This window comes from Cyprinodon tularosa, unplaced genomic scaffold (assembly GCF_016077235.1).
Source record: "Cyprinodon tularosa strain WSP-4 unplaced genomic scaffold, ASM1607723v1 ctg6, whole genome shotgun sequence".
Taxonomy (NCBI): domain Eukaryota; kingdom Metazoa; phylum Chordata; class Actinopteri; order Cyprinodontiformes; family Cyprinodontidae; genus Cyprinodon; species Cyprinodon tularosa.
This window is the reverse complement of record NW_024039340.1, coordinates 136537-163461: the sequence shown is the minus strand read 5'-3', so window position 1 is coordinate 163461 and position 26925 is coordinate 136537. Positions and strand designations below refer to the sequence as shown.

The 26925-nt window shown below is 38.6% G+C and overlaps 1 protein-coding gene across 1 annotated transcript in view; it reads left to right on the top strand.

The window, feature by feature from the left end:
- Nucleotides 1-24793, top strand: part of LOC119797819 (neuronal PAS domain-containing protein 3) — a 464035-nt gene extending 439242 nt beyond the window's left edge. The window contains 4 exon segments of the mRNA XM_038307041.1: nucleotides 15710-15857; nucleotides 16047-16162; nucleotides 19199-19953; nucleotides 19955-24793. Of these exon segments, the coding sequence (XP_038162969.1) occupies nucleotides 15710-15857; nucleotides 16047-16162; nucleotides 19199-19953; nucleotides 19955-20806 (1871 nt within the window). The 3' untranslated portion in view covers nucleotides 20807-24793.
- Nucleotides 24794-26925: the final 2132 nt, after the last annotated feature.

Here is a 26925-nt window from a genome sequence, read left to right as displayed (position 1 = left end):
TTTTAATATTAGTATAGCCATGCAGCGGCGTAGGAAGCGGGGGGGACGGGGGGGGCATGTCCCCCCCAATATAAAAGCCAGGTGGATATGTCCCCCCCAAAAATTGTACCGCAAAATATTAGATTTTGACATTTTTTTAACTAGCGTGCTTTTATTTTGAAGGCGCAGCATAGCGTTACGTCACTGTACTCCCCCTCCCCTCTCTGAACTGCTGAGTGAGCTCTCAGAAGGGAGGGAAACGGCGACACAGAAGTCAGAAACTTGTGAATGAGGTAAAATGGTCTGTCGGGATGGTGCTATGAATATTGCCTATTTATAACGTCTTGTTGTCAGTTCACTTTCATATATAGAAACTGAATCTTTTTGGTTTAGTCATCTTAGTCTTGTACTAAAGAGGATTAGGGCCACTGGAAAAAAAAAAGTTAACTGATTTTTACATTTTTTTTTTTTAGTTTAACATGGGGGAAAAAGTCAGAATTCTGACTTTTTTCAGAATTCTGACTTTAATCTCAGAATTCTGACTTTTTTCTTCTGACTTTTTTCTCAGAATTCTGACTTTAATCTCAGAATTCTGACTTTTTTTCTCAAAATTCTGACTTTAATCTCAGAATTCTGACTTTTTTCTCAGAAATCTGACAGATGATTAATATTTCTAATCAATGTACAGTGTTTTTATTTTTTTGGGGGGGGGGGTACTATACAGATATATAAAAACAAGAAGGTCTAACTAAAAAATAACCAGAATATATGTTTAGAGTAAAGACTGACTACTTGTGTTTACACAAGCACACAATTTCAAATCTGCTGAGCTTGCTATGCAAGAAAATGTAAAATATACGTATAAAGAAATATAACAGGAAGTACTGCTAAAACATAAACTAAATGTTAAATAATGTAGATATTGGTTTAAAATATTCTTCAGATTTGGAAATTTGGAAGGAATACATAATTTTGAAATTAATCAACAAATCTGGTAAAAAAAAAAAAAAAAGAAAGAAAGAAAAAATAAAAGTTGCACTTTTTTACTTGAGGAATTTGTTGAATAACTTCATAATTATGAGTTTAACTAGTTGGAGGTAATGCTACACTTCTCTTCTTCCTGTCCTGCTCATAAAAGGTAAACATTATGAACCCACCATTCATTTTCTACACTATTTGGAAAACACAACACAAATGTAATATAACAAAAGTATGTTTAGCAACAAACATGTTAGCATCAAGCCATAGCCATGTCTCTTTTAGAGACTAGCTCTCTTGTTTTAATGACCTTCTGCTCCTCCATTAATGAGGGGACCCCTCGGGTACGTCAAAAGTTGCCTAATTCTGTCATTTTCCACCAATGTGTCACTGGCTCTCTCAAAACAACTCACATCTTTGTCAGTGAAGCTGAGTGCTCCACATCTCTGCCTTCATGGTGACCATCTACAGTACATTAAGATCCAAAATTCTGAGATTAAAGTCAGAATTCTGAGAAAAACAGTCTTAATTCTGAGAAAAAAAAGTCAGAATTCTGACCTTTTTCCCGTATTAAACTGAAATAAAATTTAAAAATCACTTAACATTTTTTTTTTTTTTTCAATGGCCCTGTCCTCTTCCGTAGTCTTGGGATGATCACTCATCCAATATTTAACTGCTAACTTTCTCTAGATGTTTGCCACGCTAGCCAAAAATGTTTTTATTTTTTTTTATAGATCTCATTTCAGTACAATGCCACCACCAACTAAAAGGCTGAAACAGCAGTAGGACTTACTCAGATTTTTTTAAAATTGAAACGTCAGTGTGAGTAACAGTCACCTAACACAACTTGTGTTGAAATTAGCCCGGTCTGGGCGTGTGTTTAACGAGGATTTTTTATTTTTTGCATGGTTTTGATTCGCCGAAATGGACAGATGTTATACCTGCCGCGCTCCTGATCGTTAGTTAAAACCAAAGGGAGAATTAATTCTAATTCTTAGCAGCAGCGGCCGCATTGGTTGTGCAGCTGAGTGCTGCACAACCACTAATTAACCAACTAATTAACTTCTGCACCTTTATTTCCTCAAATAAACTGCTGGCTCCTCTTTTTAGACTATAAACAGATTAACACAACATTGAAAACTCTTTAGTTTTCTCTGTTCTGTACTGCAAACTGGAATTAAAGGCGCCATTTCTACCAAAGGTCTGGACAGACTGGCCACCTGTCTAGGGTGGACCCCGCACCAGCACCTCCCGACCCCACTAAGGGACAGGGTGCACAGAAAATGGAAGGATAGATGGATTTCTACCAAAGGTTTAGAATGCGTTTTTGAACCAGATGCTTCAAAGCGCCCTGTCCATAATTCTTCAACACACCGTCAGCTCCCTCTGTCAGTCAACCTATATAAATTCATTTTTGACCATTATTTCAAGTTTGACTAAATAAAACATATCAAACTTTGCACTTCTGTGCCCTACTGAATTGTTTTTAATCCAACTGAAATATTTGATTTTCTACTGCGTATGCGGACACTAAATATGCCAAGGGCTCCAAGACTCCAGTCATTTTGTTTGGTGATATGCTCACATCTTATGAACAAATGCATTATGTAAATTTTAAATGCATTATTTTTGCAAGACACATTTATAAAGGAATAAAGTACAAGATTAAATAGCCTTTTTTTTAAGTAGCGTACTTAAGATATGTTTCTGTTGAATACGAATCTCAGATTTCCGACATGTGTCCCCCCCAATAGTAAACATATTCCTACGCCCTTGTAGCCATGGCATAATATTTTATGTATTCAAAATTGGCTAACTCGACATTATGGATACAGTTTAGCAAGCAGTTTGATCAACATATGGCTCTGGCTATTGGGTGGTTAACTCGGAATTAAACATGTTTTAAGAATTAACCTCACAGACAATCCATCATGGTACCGGCCAAGGTTCATCATTGAGTCATCAGTGTAGCAAATTGCCTCTACCTGTATGGGGCCTTTTCAAGTCAATGGACTCCAAAGTGCTTTACAACACAATCGTTCACCAGGTCCCACACAGATTCATGCAAGGATGGTAGTGCGCTACATTGCAGCCACAACTGCTCTGGGACACGCTGAAAAAAGTGAGGCTGCCATAGACAGGTGCCATCTGGCCCTCTGACCAACATAGGCAGTGGCAGCTAGTAGAGTTTTCTCCAGGGGGGGGGGGGTATAACCCCAAAATAGACATATACCAAACAGACGTATACCAAAAACCAATCAAATATATACTAAGGTATATACATGAATGCCATCAACAAAAAACACCAATCCTAAGCTTTCTGAAAACTGCTTTAACTGTCTTAATCCATGCTGGGTCAGATCCTGAAGTTTGAAAAAGGAGGCAGGGAAAGTGCTAGCCTCACTGCATGCAGTTAGCTAAGCCTTGGTGCTAAATAATTCTATAAACCTGTCATCACTGTGGCTGGAGGTGGTGTGCAAATAAAAAGTCTTTCAGCTCTACGTGCAGGAAAACTTCTCCCCAGGATGGTCCTATCTTTGCATTGAAGAGGAGCTACTGTACATGGACAACTTTAACCAGAGTCTTTGCGTCCCAGAGCGCAAATACGTCACCATCCCGACGATGAACAAAATAGCTTTACTTGTCATTAAAGATTAAATATTTATCTTGAGCATCTAAAAAATATATTGATATATTTTGAAATATTTAAATTTTAGGATTTCATTTTTATATGTTTTTTTTATATCTTAATCAAGGTCATTGGGCGAGTGGGGCGGCGCCCTAGCACCCTCTATTGGCTAGCCGACACTGTCTATAGGCAGTGTGGGTGAGGCGGCTTCACCAAAGACACAAAGCCTTACGGTGGACAGTGCAAGGCTTCCAAGCGGCGATCCTCAATTTTTAGGAAGACCCTGCATCCAGATACATTTAAAAACTGCAGTACACTAGACCTTTTGGGCTAAGTTTTAAGAACACTGTACTACATCTCTCTTCGTGTCCATAGCCCCTTTTTTACTGAAAGCCCTGGGGTTTCAATTACCCAGCTAACAGGAAGTCCAATGAATTCATCCCCATCCTTTACCATTACTTTGAAAGTCACTGGGACAATCATGCAAATCAACATAGCGATGTGGTCGCCAAAAAACGTAAATGCCACATGTTGGAGCGCGATCACGAACACATTGCAAACACACTTGTTTCCGTACAAACTTTTGCCCTTCCTGCTGTAAGATATAAAGATGGAAGAATAGGCCACTTACTCCCACTCCAGTCCATGTCCGAGAGCTCTCTTGGCTAACCGCCCCCAGTACTGACGGCGCTCAGTCTTTTGTGGCTCCGGTGACCATGGATACGGGCCTTTGTCACAGGAGCTTTGTTTTGATCTCAAAGCAAAGCTTAAAATTTCTAACCACCCATCTCTAACCTCAATACTTTTTTTGTTAAATGATTGGTACACTGAGTATTTCAGATAATGCAGTGATCATGTTTTGTTATCTTTTCTGCTTTGCTCAAGCACATAACACTGTGTGAAATGTTTAAAGAAATGACTCGATTAAGATTTTATGCCACTGTGCAGATAAAAACAGACATAAAGTGACTCTTTTAGAATGATTTATTTTAGCGTTTACTTTTGGTTATTCTATTTTTGCTGGATTTATGGAGTAAAAAAATCAATCAATGTGCATTTTGGAGGAATAGGATGTTCCTTGAACATGGATCTAAATTTTAAAAGGCTTCTTTTTAAGTGTAGGACACGGGATGATCCCTCTCTGTGAGAAGGTGTCACTGGCTAAGTCTCTATCATTACCTGCTGACAGGGGGTCTTAGCTCAGGTCAGATCTCAAAGTCAGTCTATCCTAGTTTCCGCTCTAAGAGTAGAGAAACAAGAAAGAAGATATAGAAGGCGGAGTGCAGTTTTCACATGAAAAGGAAATGTAAAGGAAAGAGAGATTTGTCAACAAGGATTGGCCGGCAGGTTCAGAGACTTGGAAACTTTGAATTCACACAGAAAAAGAACACGGAGGGAAAACTGTTGTCAAGTAAAGGACAAATTAGAAGATTTAGAGTTGTTTGAACACTAAACAAACAAAAAGATGAGCAGATTGGTAAATTTAGTCACATCACCACAAATTGATTTTCAAAATAAGATTTTCATTAAGAAATCAAATTATTAACTGCTTTAGAAAAGAATCAAGATAAAGCAGAAAAACAGACTGGTTGGGGAGGAGATGAGAGCTTTTTCAGTTCATGTTAATTAAGAGAAAATGTAAAGAAAACAATGAAACAAGAAGTTAGCGGTTGACTGAGCTAATTTAACACAGAACAAGTATTATAATAACATTAAATAAAAAATTTAAAAAATATATCGTGATTGAATGCAAAAAGTACAGGATATCGGACCAAGAATTAAAGATAACAGGAAATTGATTCTTTGATTTTTCTTTAAACCAAGACAATTTAAAAAATAAAGTCAGTGCTAGAGAAAAAAATAGATAAGATGTGTTTGAAGAAAATTTGAAAAAAGGAGAAAAAGTAAACAAAAAGTGAAAACTGTGGATTTAAGCCTGCAGGCGTTGCAGAAGCGATTGTCTCTCAGGACCAGCTCTGTCTTTAATGAATCCTCACCGACTTACTCTCAAAAAGGCATATTTTATCCTCATGGATAAAACACTCACACCTGTTAAACCGCGCACACACACAGAAAAACCTTTAAGAACACTAGGATAACACAAGAAGACACGCTCTGTGGATGAAACCGGATGAAGGGACTGAATCAGCAGAATCACATGCTGACTTTTCTGTCACTTTCCAACAGTTTGAGATTTTTGTCTGACTTTATTTTAAAGGAATTAAAAGCATTGATATTTCTTCACTGAAGTAAAAAAAAAAAAAAAGATGGTCTGAGTCATTCCAAAAAAAAAAAAAAAACAATCCAATGGCCTTTGTTTCCAAGTTTGAACACATTTCGCTTCCTAAGCTTTTTCAACAACGTGGACCAAAAACAAAACCTTGCTTTTGTTTAGAAAACATGCAAACTGAACCGGACAAATTGGTGCGGTCCGTAGGAATGGGGGTCGTTCGGTTTCTTTGTTAGCCTGCAACACCCGATACCTTTTCTCCAGAGTGAGCTGTAACTTCTAAATAGACGATTACAAAAAAAACAATCAACTTTTAACCAGTCTATGGCAAAGATTTTAGTGCCCCAAGGTTTAAATACATTATCAATCCGACGACAAACCAAATAGCTTTACTCATCATTAAAGATTATTTATCTTTGCACATTGGGCGACAGTGGCGTTGGATGTAGGAGTTTGCCCTGAAATCGAAGGATTGACGGTTCAAGCCCTGACTTCGTCTTTCAGTGTCGTTGTGTCCTTGGGCAAGACACTTCCCCTGCATTGTCTACTGATGGTGGTCAGAGGACCCGGTGGTGCCAGTGTACGGCAGCCCCGCTTCTGTCAGTGAGCTACAATGTAGCTTGCCACCATCAGTGTGTGAGTGTGTGAATGAATGTAGTGTAAAGCGCTTTGGTCAAGTCTCCTGACTTGAATAAAGGCGCTATATAAGTACATGCCATTTACCATTTGCACATCTAAAAAAATATATAAAAATACCATTTTTTGAATGAAGACCATAGGGTCAGTCCCTAGCGCCCTCTATTTGCCAGCCGCCACTGATACTCTCTTATGTTTCGTCTTATGCCAATGAATAAGCGAGTAGATATGTTTTGATGTAATGAATAAATAACCTGTTGGAAGTTATGTAAATTTGCATCTCTCACTGCATTGTATTTTAACAAAACTGCAACATATACAATGTCTTAGTTATTCTATGACCTTTCCTTGGAAGTTAGAAAATTCAACATCCAGGCAGAAGAAGAGTTGTTTAGAAATGGTTAAATTAATAGAATCAAAAACACAAGTCAAAGATGATAACAAAGCTTCTCCCTGTTTATGAAGGTGAGTTGTTATCAATAAAACTAAGTCCACTTCTGAGAAAACATTGCTCAGTCACATTCAGCATTTTGGTCTAACAGTGCATAAATTTCCAAATAAATATATTTATATCAATTTTAAAACATCGTTTTAAGAGATCCTGTACATATTTTATAATCTGAACAAATACATAAGAGATTATTTTTAAAACCTTTAAAAACCTTTTCATCTCAAAAAGCCAAACACATTCCTGAAACCCACCATAGCACATATGGTGAAACAAAATACTTTATACCATGATAATCTAAAGAGACAGCTACTTCTCTGAAGCTGTCTAGACAGACCATCACACATTTATAAACGTGGATATTGATCTGTGTCAGTATCTGAAATGTTTTTGGTTTCTGACCAAAAATGAGCTGGCACATTCAGCAATTTCCAAGCCAGACTCTGTAACAGGCAACGATGTGTCTTGTCCTTTATTATTATAAATTGGCTAAATGGCAGATCAAATTTTACACTTTATGTTATGTAAGTAAAGACATAGACAGTGATCTTGATGTTCCTGTGGATAGATTTGTTTTCCCTTACATTGAGATTAGGACAGATATTTAGGTCAATATTTTATAGATTCTAATGATCTATGAATGAGAAGTGAAGGGTGGATATAACAAGAAAAAAAATGGAAAAAAGATGAGAAAAAGGGAAGTAAAGAGACTTAACTTTAAAAGGGAATAGAACTCCTTTAATCGAGCAGTCTCTCTTCTACAGCCTCAGGCAAGCCTCCGGCAATCCCTTTCTTCCCATTTCCATTTATTCTTCTTCTCTCCCTCTGTCCTTCATTAACGAACAATCAGTGAGGGAGTCATTACAAATCGAAGAAGACAAAGAGAAAGGTTTATCATACAGGCTGAAGGTTCTTTCAGACACATTTGCCTTTATTTGTCTAAACCAGGCTTTTTAAAATGATGACCCACTGTTGCCACTGAAGTTGGAATGTCAGTTGGAATGTTGACAAAAAGAAAAATATTTTTAGATATAGAGACAGAGATTGCTCAGCTAATGACAGCAGTGGAATTTGTGATGTGAACCTCCAGGCATTATTTTCATTGATTTCGTTGATAGTTGTCCAAATAATATTCCATTCCCTCGCATTTAACCCTAAAATCTAAAAACCTTTTAAAGCCTGATTTCCAGTAACCTTTAAAATACTGTTACTATTTTTCAACGTTTCGAAATAAAAAAATGTTTTTTTGAAGCAGCAAAAAAGAAATCAATTAATAAATAATTTCAGAATATATTTTATTGTCTATTAGCTGGAAATTTTAATTGATTGAATAGAATTAAATAGAAATGTAAATATAACACTTTTTTCTTTTTAAAATCTAGTTAATTATTAATTTTAATATTTTTAATTATGGGGCTGCACTGTGGAGCGGTGGGTAGCACTATTGCTTTGCAGCAAGAGTGCATGTTGTGCATTTTGTTCCCGTGCGTACATGGGTTCTCTCCGGGTACTCCAGCTTCCTCCCACAGTCCAAAAATATGACCCTTATGTTAATTGGCTTCTCCACATTGTCCAAAGATTGTGAGTGTGTGTATGCATGGTTGATTCCATTCAAACCATAACACAACTATGCTGTCCTGGTCTCAATGGATGTACTGAGCTGAACATTAACACATGTCTAGTTGGTTGTTCTTGCTATTTTTTCACTGAATCTTTACTATAAACATCAATGTTACAGATTGAAAATAATTCACAGCTGTTATGTGTCATTTTACCCACTTTATGTATAGCTTTTCCCTAGAGGTAACTGCGAAAACACTGGGGTGTTGTTGCTTATTAAGTAAAAGACTTTTCCTAGAGTTGTTTGCTGTTACTGGTCAGGAAGGAATACTAATGATCCACTCCCTAGAGTAGTCTAGAGAGTAGATCCTAGCACCCTAAGCTGGGTGAGCTTCTGTTGGAAGATAATTGAGTTAATGGTGTTGAAAGCTTGGCTAAAGTCCACAAACAGGATTCTGGTGTTCTTGGGTAATCAAGGGGAAATTGAAGATCCAAGTTGACTGAATCCCAGAGAGATAGCAGAACATCAGAGAAACAGATCTGCAGTCATTCAGGCCCTCAAATCCAAACTGGTCTGATTGTATACAACCAGACAAAGTGGCCACATACTTTCTACATTTGAAATTTGCCCCTAGGGTGATAAGTTTGAAGCCACTCCCTGCAGCATCATGATACACCTATCTGCTTTACCAGCTAAGCAAGGCAACTTTGATCTCACCATTCTTAAAAGTATAGTGGATGATGTTCTTTTTCTGGGTGGATCATCAAAATAAGCGGTCCTCCTACTTGTTAGCCTCGTGAGACCATCCTGATCTCGCGAGCTTTCAAGGATTCACTGGCAGATCAGTCTGGCTACTTTCCGTAAAAGAAAATCTGGAGCCGTTCACCAAACGAACGTCCAATCAGCGTTGGCTTTGAGGCGGGTTGAGGTGTGACGCAATGAGAAGCGCGACAGTTCAGTCTAAAGAACATGGCGGCTTCGGCCGATGAAACTAGCATTAGCGCGGCTATCGAGCAAGTTTTATCGGAATTACAGAGTATTTTTTTACAGAAAGAAGAGCAAAACACTGCTCTGGAGGCTTTTCTCAAGGACTGGTTTCGGCAACAGTTTGATCTATCAATTGGCTTGTCCCTGGCTTGTGGTTGTGTTTTCGTTGTCGCTCTGTTAGTACGTCATATGCTTCGTTGATCTGATTGGTTTATTTGGCCCGTCTATCACCAACATAGACCAATCAGCTAACCAGTATTTTCGCCCCTTCCCGAAATTACTTCAGCGGAAGGTTTCCAGATGGATATGCGGAGCAAATCCATCTGGCGGAGTCAGGTTACCTAATTGTCAGTCATTCTGGTGATATGTTTACATAAGGCTATCCTACATGCTCATTAGGGGTGTAAATCACACCCATCATGGCGATTCGATTCAGTATCGATTTCCTGACCCAACGATTCGATTATTTTCGATACTTAAGAATACATCATCATCTTTTTCATCCGCCACGTCTGTCTTACTACCGTTTACGCGACTGTGTGTGTGCATGCGGAAAGACGAAGCGAGGTAGGAGGGCAAAATAGGTCTAGCGCCATCGCAGCACGGGAGTCAGAATTATGTCCAGGAGCAAATAGATAAAAATAGACAAGAGGAAGAAAAAAACATGAATCGATACTCTTGTAGACGTGTCGATGCATTGGATCGTCAGCTGTTGGATCGATGCATCGATACAAGACAATTATTATTTACACCCCTAATGCTCATCCCCGTTTTCACTTACCAGTGGTGAGTCTGATAAAATGGAAAAATTGCAAATCTTCTTTTGGAATGAAAGCTTGTATTAACCATGCAAACAGCAAATTTGAAGTTCATAAGGGTTGTGCATTTGCATTTTTTTTCTAAGTTGAGAGGGTGGGTCTTTTCAAAAAATCGCAAAAATCCTCCATTTTACCTTTAACTCACATGGTTAAAACAACACAAACAACAGAATTCAGAGTTGCAGTTCCTTTTAACAATCTTACTTTGAGATTGTATACTTTCTTGCTATGCCATCACTCCACACAAACAGTGTTTACATCCTGCTTCCTCCTTCTTTCTTCCAACCTCTTTTAATCTTTAAACTCCAACTGTGTATGTCCCACCTGTCATGTTTAAAAAAGAAGGAATCAATACCACTTCAGAGACATGTTTAAATATATAAGTTATAGAGGCTCGTTGGTCAGAGCAGATATTTAGTCAGAGAGGAGAGCTACATCAGGTCCCCAGAGCTATTTTCAAATTTAGATACTGGATACTGGAACTAACATTTTTCGTCTTTTACCTGTAATGCTGGCAATGGTCTAGAGGAGGTAGATGAGTTTCCATCAGGTTTTTCTGATGCGAATTTTGAAGTATTGCATCAGAAAAGGTTGATGGAAAATTAGAATAAACTCCTCAAAGTTTGCTAAAAAGTTTTTAATCGTGCTTGAGTTGGTGCTTGGCTTTTTTGAAAAATGGTTGATGCCCAAAACGGGAAGATGATGAACACATTTACCAACATGATTGATCAGCTGTTTCTGATGTTGCCGTCTTTCCAGGTAATAAAAGACGCAGACATGGTTGAAAGCAACGCTGCTATTGTTACCTGACATGTAAAAAAGAAGAGCAAGTTCCCCAATAGCAACACATTCATCAAAACTTTACTCCATTACTGATCTCTAGTCAGTGTAGATTGCAGCCTCTAGTTCCTGTGTGCTAGAGTAATGCGTGACGACGTGGTAAGGACGACGACGTAGGTTAAATCACTTCAAACCAAATGGAAACAAATAAGCATTTCCTTTTTTTTTTTACTTTTAAAAGTTTTCTTAAAATTCTTATTTCGAATAGAAATACAGCTTCTATTTTAGGGTGGGAGTAGGGTTGGGAATTGATAAGATTTTTACGATTCCAATTCCCTAATCGATTTTGTGAAATGATTCGATTCCTTATCCTAATGGATTCTGTGAAACAATGAACTTGGTAAGTGCACGGTCACATTCGTCTACCTTCGCCTGGGACATTCTATTTCTGCCTGACTCGTCGAAAACAGAAGGCAGTGAGCGGGAGCTGCCATCCTCTGAGCCAGACAGGCTACTCATCCCATCACAGTCATCTAGATCTAATGGAGAAGACATCCGTTTAATGAAAAAGTATTTCTGTACAATTTCGGGAAATAAACTCATCTCCCCCTGATTTAAATGAACGAGCATCACCTTTCTCTGGCTCCCTGAACTTCGGAGCAACTTTGTGGCATGTTTAATAACCCCAAAGAGAGGTAGGAAATGGGTTTATTTCCAAAAATGGCATAAGATTTACTAGGAACCACATTAAGCACAGCCAGTGATATAAAACTAGCTACCTACCACCAGAGTTGCCTTCCATGCTGGTCGTAACTTTAGCTTCTGTCCGGAAGCATCCAAAACATGGCATTCGTTAAAATTTATGCCATGTTGTGTGCGCAGGTGTTCCTGCATGTTGGATGCATTTCCTCCTGCAGATGTTATTGCTACTTTACATCCAAACCTTCGATCAGTTTACCCAATGGGACGCCATTGTTTTTGTTTTGCTTTTCTAGACTTAAGCCTGGTAACGTCGTACTTGCTTAACCTCTTACACCCTAAGGGGGTATAAATAAATTTCTGCCTGACAAAAACACACAAAAGTAAATAACTTATAGCCTCACAGCTATTAGATTTAAGAAGAAACTTTGGTACGTCTGTAAAGGTAAGATGTCATAGAATGGTTTTCTGGTGTCAGCACCATTGTAGCTTTGACCCTGCCTGAAATATTAGGGACAAAATACAAAATATTTTGCATTTTTTGAACCTCGCCAAAATTTTCTTTGAAATAAACATTGCAAAACACTACCCAAATATTATTTATAGCACAAAAAGTAGTACAGACTTTTAAATCTAAATGTTGTGTAAAAATATACCAAATTTGGACTCAATCAGATGAATCATATTAATTTTAGAACGGTATTAGTGAGAAATTTCTTAGGCGGAGAGGCCATTTTGGCACATTTATCCATAAATGTCACCAAACTGTGCCAAATGTGTTTTTTACATCAATACTGGGGGTTTGTTAAAATTACGAGGTCACGTAGCAGCTGGACCCACCGGTGGGTCCGTAGGGTTCTAGGGGTTACTGAATGTCATGTGCGGAACTTGCGAGGAAAAAAAACGTGATGTAACATACGTAGAAAACGTGACGTAAGTCGTGCTGCCCAGCGCTAGGCTCTGGTGCTGCCTGGAATCGTTAAGAGAACCGTTAAGCGAGCTGCCAAACGGTGCCATGGAATTGGAACACAAGGAACCGGTTCTGAACAGGAACTGGTTTTTGATTCCCATCTCTAGGTGGGAGTGAGGTGTGAAAGGTCAAATCTGTAGAATATATGGTTTTAGATCCTCATCTAAGTAGCGTGTCATCACAGCTTAGGGAGGAAGGGCAGCTATACTCAGTAATAGCTTCAAAGACAGTTGTATAGATGTAATGTTGTTTGCTCAGAGCCTATTTCCTCTGTTTTCTTTAAATTGATCTCCCTTGTCACTTTGTTTATTGAAAGCTTATAAAGGCCCTGATCAATACAATTGAAAGCTTCATCTTCGGTGAGACTTTTATAAAATTATTCTGATTTAATCCAGAATAAAATCATGATCACATCATCACGCTATAACTATATTTATATGAATATTCTAATCTTATCTTAAATATGACCCAAAGTGTTTTCCTATCTTAGTCACATCAATATCATGTTTTTTTCCTAATATCTGGTTTTGTTGATTCTATGTCTATCCTAGTTAAGGAGTCAATGAGTTTGGTTATGTTTTCAATACAAGCTGATGAAGAATAGAATACTTTTTTGAAATCATTTTAACACCACCTATCATGGTTCTTTCCACTGTTATTTTCTGCCTGAGCTTATGTTTAAATTTCACCCACAGAAATTGTCTGCTGTGGTTGTAGCACCTTCCATGTCTCTGATTAGATGGAGGGGGTGTGACCCCTTCCATTGGGCATGCTAATACAGCAAGCTCCTCTCTGAGGACCAGCCGTCATCTAAACAGGAACCACTGCCATGCTAGTGCACACATCTGTTTATGTGTGTGTGTATTCACTGTGCTGTTATTCACTCTGTTGTGTAAACAAAACAAGGTCACATTGAAGGTGGCATGATCTCACTATTTCTACCTTAACATGCAGACAAGTTATTTTCCCCTCCGTCTCTCTCCCCTTCTCCCCTCTTATGAATAGGCAAATAGAGAAAAACTAAGCTCCAGCCGTCCAACGAAAGTCAATTACTGAAGCCCTGGGGATGTCTTCTTAAACAATGCTATTAGATTCTAATAGTTTTTAATTACTGGCCTTCTTTTTATATAAATCAGCTCTCGCTTTCTCTCTCTTTCTTCTCTGTCACGGAAAGCCTATTTGTGTCAGTAATTAAATTGGGGAGCGGGATATGAATTCAGAGGCCTTAGCTTCTCGTCTCCGACTGTTTCTGTTTGAGCGGTTCCTGATTAATGCCAATACATATTGCTTGAGATAACCATTTAGTGGTTAATTTAGCCAAATTTATTACCCGTGTGCTGTCTCGGGGTGAAGCAGGGTTTGGGTTTTTTGCAGGGGGGGGGGGGGGGGGGATTTGGCAGCCACCTTTACAAAGAGGCACTTGATTGTTGCAGTGGCACAGCGATGTCTGGTGGAGAGCAGGAGGTACTGCATTTATTTTAGACTTTAGCAGTATTCGTTCCTTTAATAAAAAATAGCAGGTTAAAACTTTACATTTATATATTCAATTCAGTTTATTTATATAGCATCAATTCACAACACCTGTCATCTCAAGGCACTTTACAGAGAAAATTCAACCAGATCATACAGTCAGATTGGTTTTCTATCTAAGGAAAACCAGCTGATTGTATCAGTTTTCCCTAGAGCCAAAGTCAGAGTGTTGTTGCTTATTAAGTAAAACACTTTTTCTTGAGTCATTTGCTGTTACTGGTCAGGAAGGAATAATAATGATCCACTCCCTAAAGTTTAGAGAGTAGAACCTAGCACCCTAAGCTGGGTGAGCTTCTGTTGGAAGATGATTGAGTTAATGGTGTTGAAAGCTTGGCTAAAGTCCACAAACAGGATTCTGGTGTATGTTCTTGGGTAATCAAGGGGAAATTGAAGATCCAAGTTTACTGAATCCCAGAGAGATATTAGAAAATCAGAGAAACAGATCTGCAGTCATTCAGGCCCTCAAACCCAACCTGGTTTGGTTGTATACAAAATAAGTTGTCCTCCTAATTGTCAGTCATTCTGGAGATCTGTTTATGTAAGGCTGTCCTACGTGCTTGTCCCCATAACACTTACTGGTGGTGAATCTGACATAATAGAAAAATTGTAAATCTTCTTTTGGAATGAAGGCTTGTATGAGCCATGCAAACAGCCTCTTTTAAACAGAGCGTGCCTCGTGCATGCTCTTGCACGCGTTTCATAAGCGTTCCCTCTTGGGAGCGGGTACAGGGTTCTGCATGTGCATCTTTTTATAAGTGTAGAGGGTGGATCAGATTGGTTCAAAGTTTTCTATCTAAGGAAAACTAGCTGACTGCAACCAGCTGACTGCATTGTTCTGTCTCTTTGAACCCCAGGTGGCCTCAGCAGATGGCCGCTCACACTGAGTCTAGTTCTGTTTGAGGTTTCTTCCTGTTAAAAGGGAGTTTTTCCTCTCCACTGTCGCTACAAGCATGCTTAGTGTGAGGGATTGCCTGTGAGTCAATGAGTTGATGCAATCAACGTGTTTTCCTTAGATATAAAACTTTGAATTAATTTGACTGTATGATCTGGTGAACTGTAAAGTGCCTTGAGATGACTTGTTTTGTGAATTGGAGCGATAGAAATAAACTGAATTGAATTGAAAAGGTTTCAAACCGGAAGGACCAAAGTTGCCATGTTTTAGTAGGGTTCACCTCAATAAAAGTTTTTCCTTTAGTCCAACACCTTCCCTTCTTTTTTTTTTGTGACAAAATATCATCTTTCAGCTTGAAAATACTATGAAGGGAAGTTGTGTAGTTTTCAAACTATATTTAATCCTTAATGTGGCAAGATCCTAGTAAAAATTAACATGTCTGTGTGATTGTCCAACTGAATATTTACTGTTCTGTAAAGTTGACAGTGCTTTTTACCTTACAATTTTATTGCCAAGTTTAGCATAAAAGATTAACCAAACTAATCATTTTCCTCTTTTCGTTTTCCTTTTAGTGATGAATAAAGGTCAGTGTGTTACAAAGTATTATCGATGGATCCAGAAGAATGGTGGTTACATCTGGATCCAGTCCAGTGCCACCATTGCCATCAACGCAAAGAATTCCAGTGAGAAGAATATAATTTGGGTCAACTATGTCCTCAGGTGAGCAATAAAAAGATCACTTTGGAAATTATATGACAATGGTTGCAAAAAAAAAAGGTTTTAATTATTGAGTAGAATTTAAAAACACTTGTGACATTTTCTTTTCGTAAAAGTGCACATATATGATCAAATGAAAGCCTTTTTCTTTGACAATAAATTGTCAATAAGTCTTTTTTTTTTTCTTCATAGTAACCCTGAGTATAAAGACACACCTATTGATATTGCCCAGTTGCCAAATCTCCCAGAGAAAGCATCGGAGTCCTCTGAAACCTCCGACTCTGAGTCTGACTCCAAAGAGAACTCTGGTATGTATGTAAACCATATGTATATATATATATATATATATATATATATTAGTGCTGTCAAAATTATCGCGTTATTAACGCGTTAACGCGAGGCCATTTTAACGGCGATAATTTTTTTAACGCGAGATTAACGCTATGTGGTTTTATGGTACAATTTTCCAAGTGCATCCCGCTGCAGCCTGCGGGAAGGCGGGGCTATTTTCCCCCAGTCTATGCATTTCTCATAGGCTTCCAGAGCGGAGCTCCTCAAGGAAAAAAGACGCTCATACACTGGGTGGCGCTAGTGCCTTTTCTTTAAGCCCCACCACCAACAAACAAGTTGAGTGTCTGGTAACTAGTAGCAACCTGAAATACGCTGAGAAAACAGATTACTGAGGTGAAATGGAATCTGCTACGGCACTCTTGTCGGTATCGTGTGTGTGTGTGTGGGTGGGTGTGTCTGTGTGTGGGTGAGTGGGTGAGTGGGTGTGTGTGTGTTCTCATTTTTGTTAAGAGGCTGAAAAGTAACTTTCTAGAGAGCATAGACTACCTTCATCTAGTGATGTTGGTCTATTGATTTTGATGTATTGATTGAAAATTGTTCATTATTACCTTGGTTAATTAACATCTAATGTTAATTCTACTAAATTTTATAGCAGTAGGGTAAAATGCTTGTCTTTGTTCAAAAGACTGTATTAACTGTAAAGACTGTCTTTTACATCAGCCTGTTTTCAGGGCCTTTTTTTTGGCTACATATTTGTTATTTTTTGCTACATGCCTCCCCATCTTCTTGCCATATGTTTCTATGGCATAAATCAGTATCTGTGACCTGTTTTCATTTTAAAAAAAGAACATTGGCACAAACCTAGCCTGTATGTATTTTTTTGTATGTCATCCAGAGTATTTAAATGATTTTCAATCAGGAAAAAAAATGTGCGATTAAAATGCGATTAATCGCGAGTTAACTCAGGCATTGATGCGATTAATCGCGATTAAAAAATTTAATCGATTGACAGCACTAATATATATATATATATATATATATATATATCTGTGAATAGACAGAAAGAAACAGAAAGAGGAAAGAGAGAAAGAAATAGAAAGGGACAAACAGACAGTAGGGTCCTGATAGCTGCTCCTTTGCTTGATTAGGTAGGCCATCACACATTTTTTTTTTAGGACCTTTTTCTCTAGAATTTTTGTGATATTGATGAGATGAAAGAAGGAAATTCTAAAAAGCTCTTTGATATGGGATACCAAAACATAACAAAAAACATAAAGGATTTTTAAATGATTCTCTGAGACCAATAAATAATATCCAGATTTACTGACTGATCAACTTTTTTTTGTCTCTGTTTGGTATGCATTTAAAATAACAAATTTTAGAGTCCCTTTAATCTATCTACACTAGAAAAAAGATCTAGAAATAAGTAAAAACTTCTTAAATTAAGTGTATTTACCATTAATTTGAGTAGGTAATTGAGAGGATATGCCAATGGAATGAGCATTTCTATTCTCAAAATAAGATAATTAGATAATATGCTCTTGAAATAAGACAAAGCAATAGTGTTTTCTTATTTTAAGTGTAGATTGTCTTGTTCCATTGGCAAAATGTCTCCTTTACCTGCTCAATCCAAGAACAAATGCACTTTTTTTAAAGAAAAAAAATGACTTATCTACATTTCCTTTTTTTTCAGTGTAATGGGTTAGTTTCAACAGGATTATGGACAAATATAGTTTAGTGTCATCAGCACAACTGGAAATGTATACCGTGAAGTCTGATACATATATGTAAATGTATATATGTGTATATATATATATAGATATATATATATATAGATATATATATATATATATATATATATATATATATATATATATATATATATATATATATATATATATATATATATAGATATATATATATATATATATATATATATATATATATATATATATATATATTAGGGGTGGAACGGTTCGGTTCAGTTCACGGTTTCGTGGTCACGGTTTTCGGTTCGGTATATGTTGGTTGTCACACCGAAATCCCATAAAAATGTATGAAATTAATGAAAAAATCCAAAAAAATTAATGAATTGTAATTATTTTTAATGATCCGTGGAAACCCTGGATCATTTCTGCATGTTTTGCGCTTTGAATTTAATCATCTCTCGCATGCCCTCTACGATCTCCAAGGAACTCAGAGCGGAGCGGACGGGAGCCACAGCGGAGGCTGTAGGCTTTGCTTTGTGCAGGCGGTCTGGAGCGCAGCGGGGCGGAGCGCAACGGAGTATGAGGGATTTAGGGGTTAGCCTGACATGTTGGTCGTGTTGCTGTTAGCATAAACAAAACGTGTTGCACAATGCTTGCACACTGTTGCACTTTTATCCACAACTTTCTTTCCGCCGTCATCGTAGGTCACTCTAAATGCAAAGTGGTCCCATACAGCAGACCTATAAAGTGCTGCTGGCGCGTCTTCCAACTCCTGTTCTTTCCCACTCGCCATACCCACACAATTCTCCACAACTACTGATTTTTTTCTGCTACACCCGGCTACGCTGCTTCACTTCTTCTTCTTCTTGTTTACTACTGGTGGTTGGCTTTGGTCGCAGTACCGCCACCTTCTGCTCTGGAGTGTAAACGCTTCGTCTATGAGAAAAAGGAGCAGCGCATGAACCGAACGCAACACACGCGTATCGAACCGAGACAGTCGAACTGAACGGTTCGGACAGTTTTCATAAACCGTTCCATCCCTAATATATATATATATATATTTCAACAGATATGTACCAGACCTCATGACAATTCCTAAAATATTTATTGATTTAGTTTGAATTTTACCGTTAGGTTGATTGAAAGTGGGTCCAATTAATCATTACAGCCGCAGTCTAAATAAATACCAAAATAAATCCTAAAATTGTTATATTAGAAACCCCAGTCAGTCAGACGACAGGCAGTAGGCACTATTGGAGCCGGAGGAGGTGTACTCCTCTTATGTAAATACTTTTCTCTGTAATTTTGTTTTCATTTAACCATCATATTTTTTTTCTTTAACAGACAACGAAAATGCAAAGTCTGAAGGAAAGACAGGTCACCAAGCAGAACACAGAGAAGATCCAGAAACGGAAAGCAAGCGTCAGCAGCAGCCTGGTCAATCACATTGCCCATCTGAGGAAAAAAAGGACCATGATGAAGGAGACAGTTCAAGTAACCCTGAAAGTCAGGACAGTGATGACAGTCTGGAGCCCACAGATGGAGAGCAAGAGCAGGAGGTGTCCCGAGGAGAGGGAGGAGGACTGGAAAGCAGATTGGGGAGATTATCTGGCCTGGGAGCTTTGGAGGGACTGAATACCATCAGTGGACTTGGTCATTTCGGAGGACTCCATATCAAGGTGGAGCACTATGGAGAGGGAGAGGAAGAACTCCACGGCTCACAAATTTCCTCATCAGAAGAGGAGGAAGACGAGGAAGATGGGGATGCTGATGAGGTAGAGGATAGAGAAAGACAAAGGTGTGATGATGCTGGTTCTGGCAGCAAGCTTCAGAAGAGACGGAAAAGGAGGAAAGTGCAAAAATGGGATGGATCGCGTAGCAGGAGGCTTCGGATGTCCGCAACTCCACCCAGCCCTGTAGCAATAGGTGATTCTACACCACAGGCCCACCCCTCAGGGGGCACCTCCGTCGCTTCAACACAGCTGCTAGCTTCCTCTGATTCTCCAAACAGCACAGAGGCTACATCCTCTGTTCTAAAAATCAAGACAGAAATGGCAGAGCCAATAAATTTTGACAATGACAGCAGCATCTGGAACTACCCCCCCCAACAGAGAGATTTCTAGAAACGAGTCTCCATACAGTATGACTTCCAAGCCTTCCGGTCCAGGGAGTCAGGAGACGTTTCCTTCACCACAGGGTGGCTCTCTCCAGGTCGCCATTCCTGACTCGGTCCTCACTCCTCCTGGACCTGAAGGGGCAGCAGGGGGATTGAGAAAGCTCCCTTACAATGGAAATTCAACCTCATCCTCTTCTTTGAGTGCTACAAGCTTAGCTCCTCCTTCAAACTCTTCCTCTGCTGACCCCCTTTCCCCTCCCCTCTCTGCATCTCCTCGAGACAAGCAACAAGGCACACCCACAACCTCCTCGATTTCTTCCTCATCTGCAACTTCAAGCTCTTCTTCTTCGCTGCTGTATTCTGGGGATCTTGAAGCACTCCAGCGTTTGCAAGCCGGGAATGTCGTCCTTCCACTGGTTCACCGTGTCACAGGATCTCTGTCCTCTACCAGCACCACAGCTCCACGCGTCTACACGACCGGGACCATAAGGTATGCGCCAGCAGACGTCACTCTGGCCATGGCACAGGGAAATCTCCTTCCCAATGCTGCCATGAACTTTGTCGAGAGCTCAGGGTTTGGTCTTGACCCTAAGACTCCAATGGAGATGCTCTACCATCATGTTCACAGGCTAAACATGTCTGCTGCAGCAGCTGGAGGCCCATTTGTTGGATCCCCAGCACCCACAGTGGGTAACGGCACCTTGGGAGGCCATATGTCAGCGACAGCCAATGTTTTTACCACAGCAGAGGGACTTTTCTCGACGCTGCCATTTCCTGTTTACAGTAACGGGATCCATACTACGCAGACAATGCTGGAAAGAAAGGAGGATCAATGAAACACATCCATGACCGCATTACTGTGTTTAAGCATTAACAACTGTGTGAACTCAAAGATTCAGTAGTAACAATAGTAAGAGAGAATTTATCAACATGGGGCAGCACTGTGTTTGAAGAGGAAGCAAGGGACAGGAAACGACAAACGTACTTAAGCACTTTGAGCTACTGACCTGGTGGAAGACATCGACGGCCCTCACAACCCCTTTTCTATGGTTTTTCTTCCTCACTGGTCTCTCTTTTCTTCCATTTATTGTAATCAGTGACATTTTTGTCTTAAACAGATTAAAAAAGAAAAAAAGCAGCAGTTCTTTACTGTGAAGAATTCCTTTTTGCCTACTGAGAATTCATGTTGCCTAAGGATTCTACTGGAGCCTGAAGGGATCATTTTAATATACCACTTGTTTGGGTTGCATCTTTATGAAGATGTTGATTGTGTACTTTCAGGAGATTGGTACAGGTATTTGTGACACATAGAAAATAAGATGTTTTGTGCCTCTCCTCCTTATGTATCTTGATGTTATCAAGGCTAAAAAAAAAAGTTTTTAACCTGAGAGGAGAGGTCAGCTGTCTCGGATCTTTTGACAAAAGATTTTTGCAAATGTTTCTTGGTTGAGGGGACAGTAATCAATGCTTTTTGCTCTTCTAATTCTTCCTTTCTATGAAATATTCTAGCTCAGATGTAACTTTGAAATCAAATATTATACAGAAAAACAAAAAAAAAGCAATTTCAGCCGGGTAATGACCTGTGAACTATCGAATGTTACTACAAGTTTCCTCATTTATCTGAGGAGTTTACCTACAGGTCTCACGCCAAACATAACCTCCACTACATCTACTCCCATCTCAGTCCTTCAAGCTTTCTTGTCTTTCTTCTGCTTCTCTGACCTTTAACTGTCCTTATTTTTATCTGGCTGTTCTACAGATTCGTGGTGCTATCAAATGTCCATTTACCCAGATTCAGCTGGCTGATGTGGGTATTGTAAATTGACCCCCCCAGCTCGCTGATAGACTGATTATTGTTCTTTTTATGATGAGGGAGTGTTTTAAAGTATTACTAAACTTCAGGAATATCTGAATACAGCAGCATCCTCACTGTGTCCCCGTCTGATCGATCAGAAAACAAGGGACAGCTGCACACAACAAAGTGAAGTTGATCACTACATGTTTAGGCTGTATTCTATTCTTGTACTTGATAAAAGAGTCATTTTTGATTCTCTGTAGGACTGAGCCTAAATACCTAACATGTCTAAGTAAAAAAAAAAAAAACGAATGTTAACAACCTTTATAGGATTTTGTTTTTCTATTTTTTGTTAATTTTGTTTCCTCTTCGCCTTTTTTTCCTAAACCAGAATCACCTCCACAACATTTTCCTCAACAATCCTCTCTCTTCCATTTCATCACCAGACCCTGTGATTAAAAACAACATATCAATAAGGAGATTGTAATAAAGACATGCATTTTCAATCAATCTGTCAAACAATCAATGTATATGGGGAGTAAAAGTGGGATTTACTTTTGGTTTAGATGAACAAAAAAAGGGAAAATCCCTCTTATATAAAAAAAAGTTTATCTTTGCTTTTGCTCTGGTTGTGTCCTTCTTCCCCTTGCCTCCTTTGCCAAAAAAAAGAAAAAAAAGAAATGCTAATTTCACACGTTGGTGTTTGAAAAGCACTGTGATTCTTGCTCATTTGTAATTTTCCTCTACTTTTTTGGTAAAAGAGAAAAAAACATAAGTAATAAATCAAACTGTAATAAGCTATCACAGTGTCTATCTTCTGAAAGTTGACAGCCTGTCTTTACCATCCCGTCATCTTATTACCCAGTGTGATTAATCCGTAAAAACGTGTTACGATGTGTTTAGTGTCACTGGCTGTCAAAACGTCTTTCATGGCAAATTCTCTGTGTGTGTGTTGACTATATGCAGTATATACTGAGCTACTGTAGCCGTTTTTGTCCTTTGTCTTCTCTGTGCTCTATCTCTAGTGTGGGGAAGGAGAGGAGGTGGGGTCAGACGGAAAAAAAACTATCTGTTGGATGAATTTTATCCCAAAAGTGGACAACCCTGCCTCTCTACCTCCTCCTCCTTCTCTTCCGTTTCCCTCTATCTGCAGTTTTAGTGAACCCAGTGGAGGTTGTGGAAATTTCGTGTTTGGTGGCCTTTGCAAAAAAGAAAAAAGAAAAAAACACACAAGTAAAAATTGATTGAGACCACCATTTAATTTTGCTGCTTTCTTTCTGTCTTTGTAAAATTGCATTTTTATTTTCTAATCCTTCTTCTCTTTTACTCGACTGTTGCTTTTTGCTGTTGTGTAGTCTTATTCAAACCTCTTTATCTTGTTGTCTTTTCTCTCAGAGATGAAAAGAGTATTTAACTAGCTCAAAGGTTTATGGAGCCATGTATTTACCTCTAAGGATTTCTGGGATGGGTTTCCTGCTCTTGCACAAAAAAATGGAAAGCAAATATTTTATTCAAGAGAAACAACATTTAATATAGAGTATGATGAGGGAAAATCAGATGACCGGTTTTAGATATACTGTACTCCCAACTGAAAATCCTGGACTGTGAAACATTTCCCAGAATTCCTTTAGGGTTTTTTTTTTTGTGCATTGGGTGTATTTCAGTGGTTTGCACCAAATCTTCCTAAACTCCCATTTGAATTTCTCGTTGGGGATTGAACCAACTTAGGGTTTCATTTGACGGGAGAAAATCAAGCATTGTCTTTCAAGAAACGAATAAAAAGAAATATTTTAACAATTTCTATAAATATTAACAGCAGGAAATCTTTTCTCACTATAAATCTATTTTTATAGGTGTTTTGGAAACTGAACTGCATGTTTAGTAATTACGTCTGACCCATTTACTGTGAACAACCCATGTTTGTTTAATTTAACAATATTTTAGTCTAATGGTTGTTGTTTTCTTATGGTTTTAAATCCTTTTTTTCTGTTATGCTTATAAGGATAAAATGAAGGCAGACTAAGATTAATTAACTTCTTTACATCTCTAAATATTTTGCAGTGTTTTTTGTCTATTATGGTGAATCACTGTCTTGCTATTAATACTAGGCAGTAAGCAAAACATGAAAAATAAATATTTGATTTGAGTCAGCCAGTATATTAGTCAATTTGGTTTGTTGTTTATGGCTGAATGTTCAGAGTTGTCATTTCAGGAACAATTTGTTTCCACGCTCCCTTAGATTTAAACATTATCTCTCTATGTGGTTTTGAAGGGAATCGTTTAATAATATAGAAAATGCTAGTGTTAGTGAGTGATCACTGGGAGACATATCACAAATGAAACCAAGAAATACACCCAAATGTAACTAAAACCAAACAGCTATTTCAAGCTGTTTAAATTTTTTTTCTGTGTTTTTTGTCGAAAAATGAAAACTTTGCTGGTGATTTTAAACCCTAAAAAACCTTAATCACAGCTGCTGTCAAATACATAGTGTTTCAAATTTTCAAATATTGAAAAGTCATCTCATTTACCTGTGAAGAAACTGTGTCTGTGTTTTTAACTATTTCTTGTACAATTAAACAGATTCTTTTATGAGGAACCTGGTGCCAAGTAGCTGAAATACGGGAAAGCGGGAAACTCTTATTATCAGTGTTAACAGTGTTATAAAATTCTAAATACAAACAAATTAAAATATTAAAAAAGAGAAAACTATGGTACTATGGTTTCTATTTTTTGTGTATATGTTTTCCTCTTGTAAGGGGTTAAAAACTCATGACAAACGGATGCTAACTATGAGTGCCTGCCATGTGTTGATCTTATTTTGAAACTACATTTTCATTTATCATAAATAACGCTGCAAATCAAAATTGTACGTTTCATTTTTTTATAGCTCTGTTCTTTTTTAAAGTTTGCTAATTTCTCATCTGTTTGGAAGAACATGTCACATACATGGTTGTCTTTCTGTAACCCAGTTTTGACCATCTTGCAGGTTCCATATTCATAATAAAATGTTCTATTAAATTGGTTACCAGATTGCATCATTTCTTCTGTTTCCGCATTTAACCATCTCACTCGTCACCAGGCTATTAACACTTCCACGCTCGTTAAGATGTAGGTTTCTTTTTTCTTCGCCCATGTTTTCTACCTGATATTTGTGATAATATAGAGAAGTTGTGTAAATTTGTTGGAGCTATTTAACTCAGGTTTTAAAAAAGCTGCAACAGATACATAGACACAGAATCATAGACAACACTAACCCCTCACACTGAGTATGCATGTAGCGACTGAGGACAGGAAAACCCCTCTTTTTAGCAGTAATAAACCTCCAGCAGAACTAGAGTCATCTGCTGAGGCCGACTGGGGTTCAAGGAGACACAAAAGGACCACAGAGGAACCATAAACTATGTTTGAGAAGGTAATGATAAACTAGATTTATAGGGGGCTCTGTCTGGGGAAAAAAACAATTATGTATGCTGTGCTCAAACCGAAGGCATTATGGGAGTCAAAAATGCGTAGACTCAGAAATCTGGACTGGGTCAGACACTGGCTCAAACTGTGGTCAAGTTGTTTTGACGCTTCAACACTCTGGGGTTTTTTTTTCTGCTCTGTTCTGTAGCTTCAATCTAGAGAGCAACTTGGCTTAATTTACTTTATGAGTTGGAAAAATAGTTTTAACACTATTTAAGCGAGAAAGTCCTTCTCCAAACATCCTCTGGTCATAAGGATTGTGATACCACTGAAGGCGGGCGTACACTGTACGATTTTTTTGCCCTTTTCGGGCCGATTTTCAAGTCGTGTGAGAATTTTTTCGATCGGGCCGAGTTTTAGCCTCTCAGTGCCTCCTGCATCGTGTAGTATACAGAAGGGTAACTAGGGGCGATTAGACTCTTACGATCACCTACCGATCAGGAATCATAAGGTCAGGAGGAAATCAAACATGTTACATTCAGTTGGCTGTCGTAAGGTGGCCGTGGGCAAATCCTACAAGCCGATTTACCAGAACCTCGAGCATGGTGCTGGTGCAAACAAGGGAGTTATTGTTCTTCTTTCAGATTGATGAGTCCGAGTAGCGCCATCTCTCTGCGCTGAGTCGGATGCGTGGTTTTCGGACGTGCTGTGTGAGCAGGTAGATCTCATCAGAGCGTTGGGCCTCACAGTGTGAGACCATACATCATGAGCTGTGAACTTTTAAACCCTGCTGTTTGGTCATACAGTTTGAACTGTAGCGTATGCCCGGCTTAAAAAATGCAGTTGGTAGCGCCAGACCTCAAGCATACCCAAAAACCTCTTGGATAATCTTTTGGATTGGTTAACACTCCAGCATCCAGCAGCAAAAATTTTAATTACTAAAATCCATCATTGAACGCTCGGATGCTCTGACGCTGGAATGCTCGAAATGCGCCGCTCCTTTCGCACGAACATGTCGCTGGACCCATTGTCGCTGTCCCCCATAGACTTTGCATGTAAACCAGATGCTTTGACGCCCAGAACGTGCCAGGTCTGAATGCAGCAGTATGCAGCAGCCTGACTTACATGAGGCATATGGGTCTGGTAAGGCTCAATACTCATATTTCTAAAACATACTGTACCAATCACAGTGTGAGAGGTGGGTCAATGATAAAGTACTACAGTAAAGGCTGCAGTTCCAATGGAGCATTATTTTACTGATGCCATTCGTCATGTCCTAAAAGAGCTGTTCATTAAATTTTAACAGAATTTAAAACAGTTTTGCATCACATCCACAATTACCTGATTATTACTAAGCTGTTTGTATTAACTCTGTTTGTCCTGTCTTTGAAATAGGGCTCCACTCACTGCTTTTTTGACTGATATGCCTTGTACGCAGCATAGCTCAGTATAGTTAAGCAGATGGATTCTGAGACCATTTTTATGACAAAGGGAATAAAAGAGCACATACAGTTAATTGCAGTTAAATTGCCCTTTGCTTTGTCTAGGGGTGAAACAGGACTAAACACTGAAAAGCAGGCCCAACTTTATAATCTATGACTGAAGTTAGTGATGGCAGCAGCTCAAATGATACCTCCCTCCATGATGGTTGAAAACAAAGTACACCACCAGGCCACATGTAGCAATATGACGACAAAAAGCAGAGAGAAAAACAAAGACACTATTTTAATTAGAACATTAGAAGATATGAAC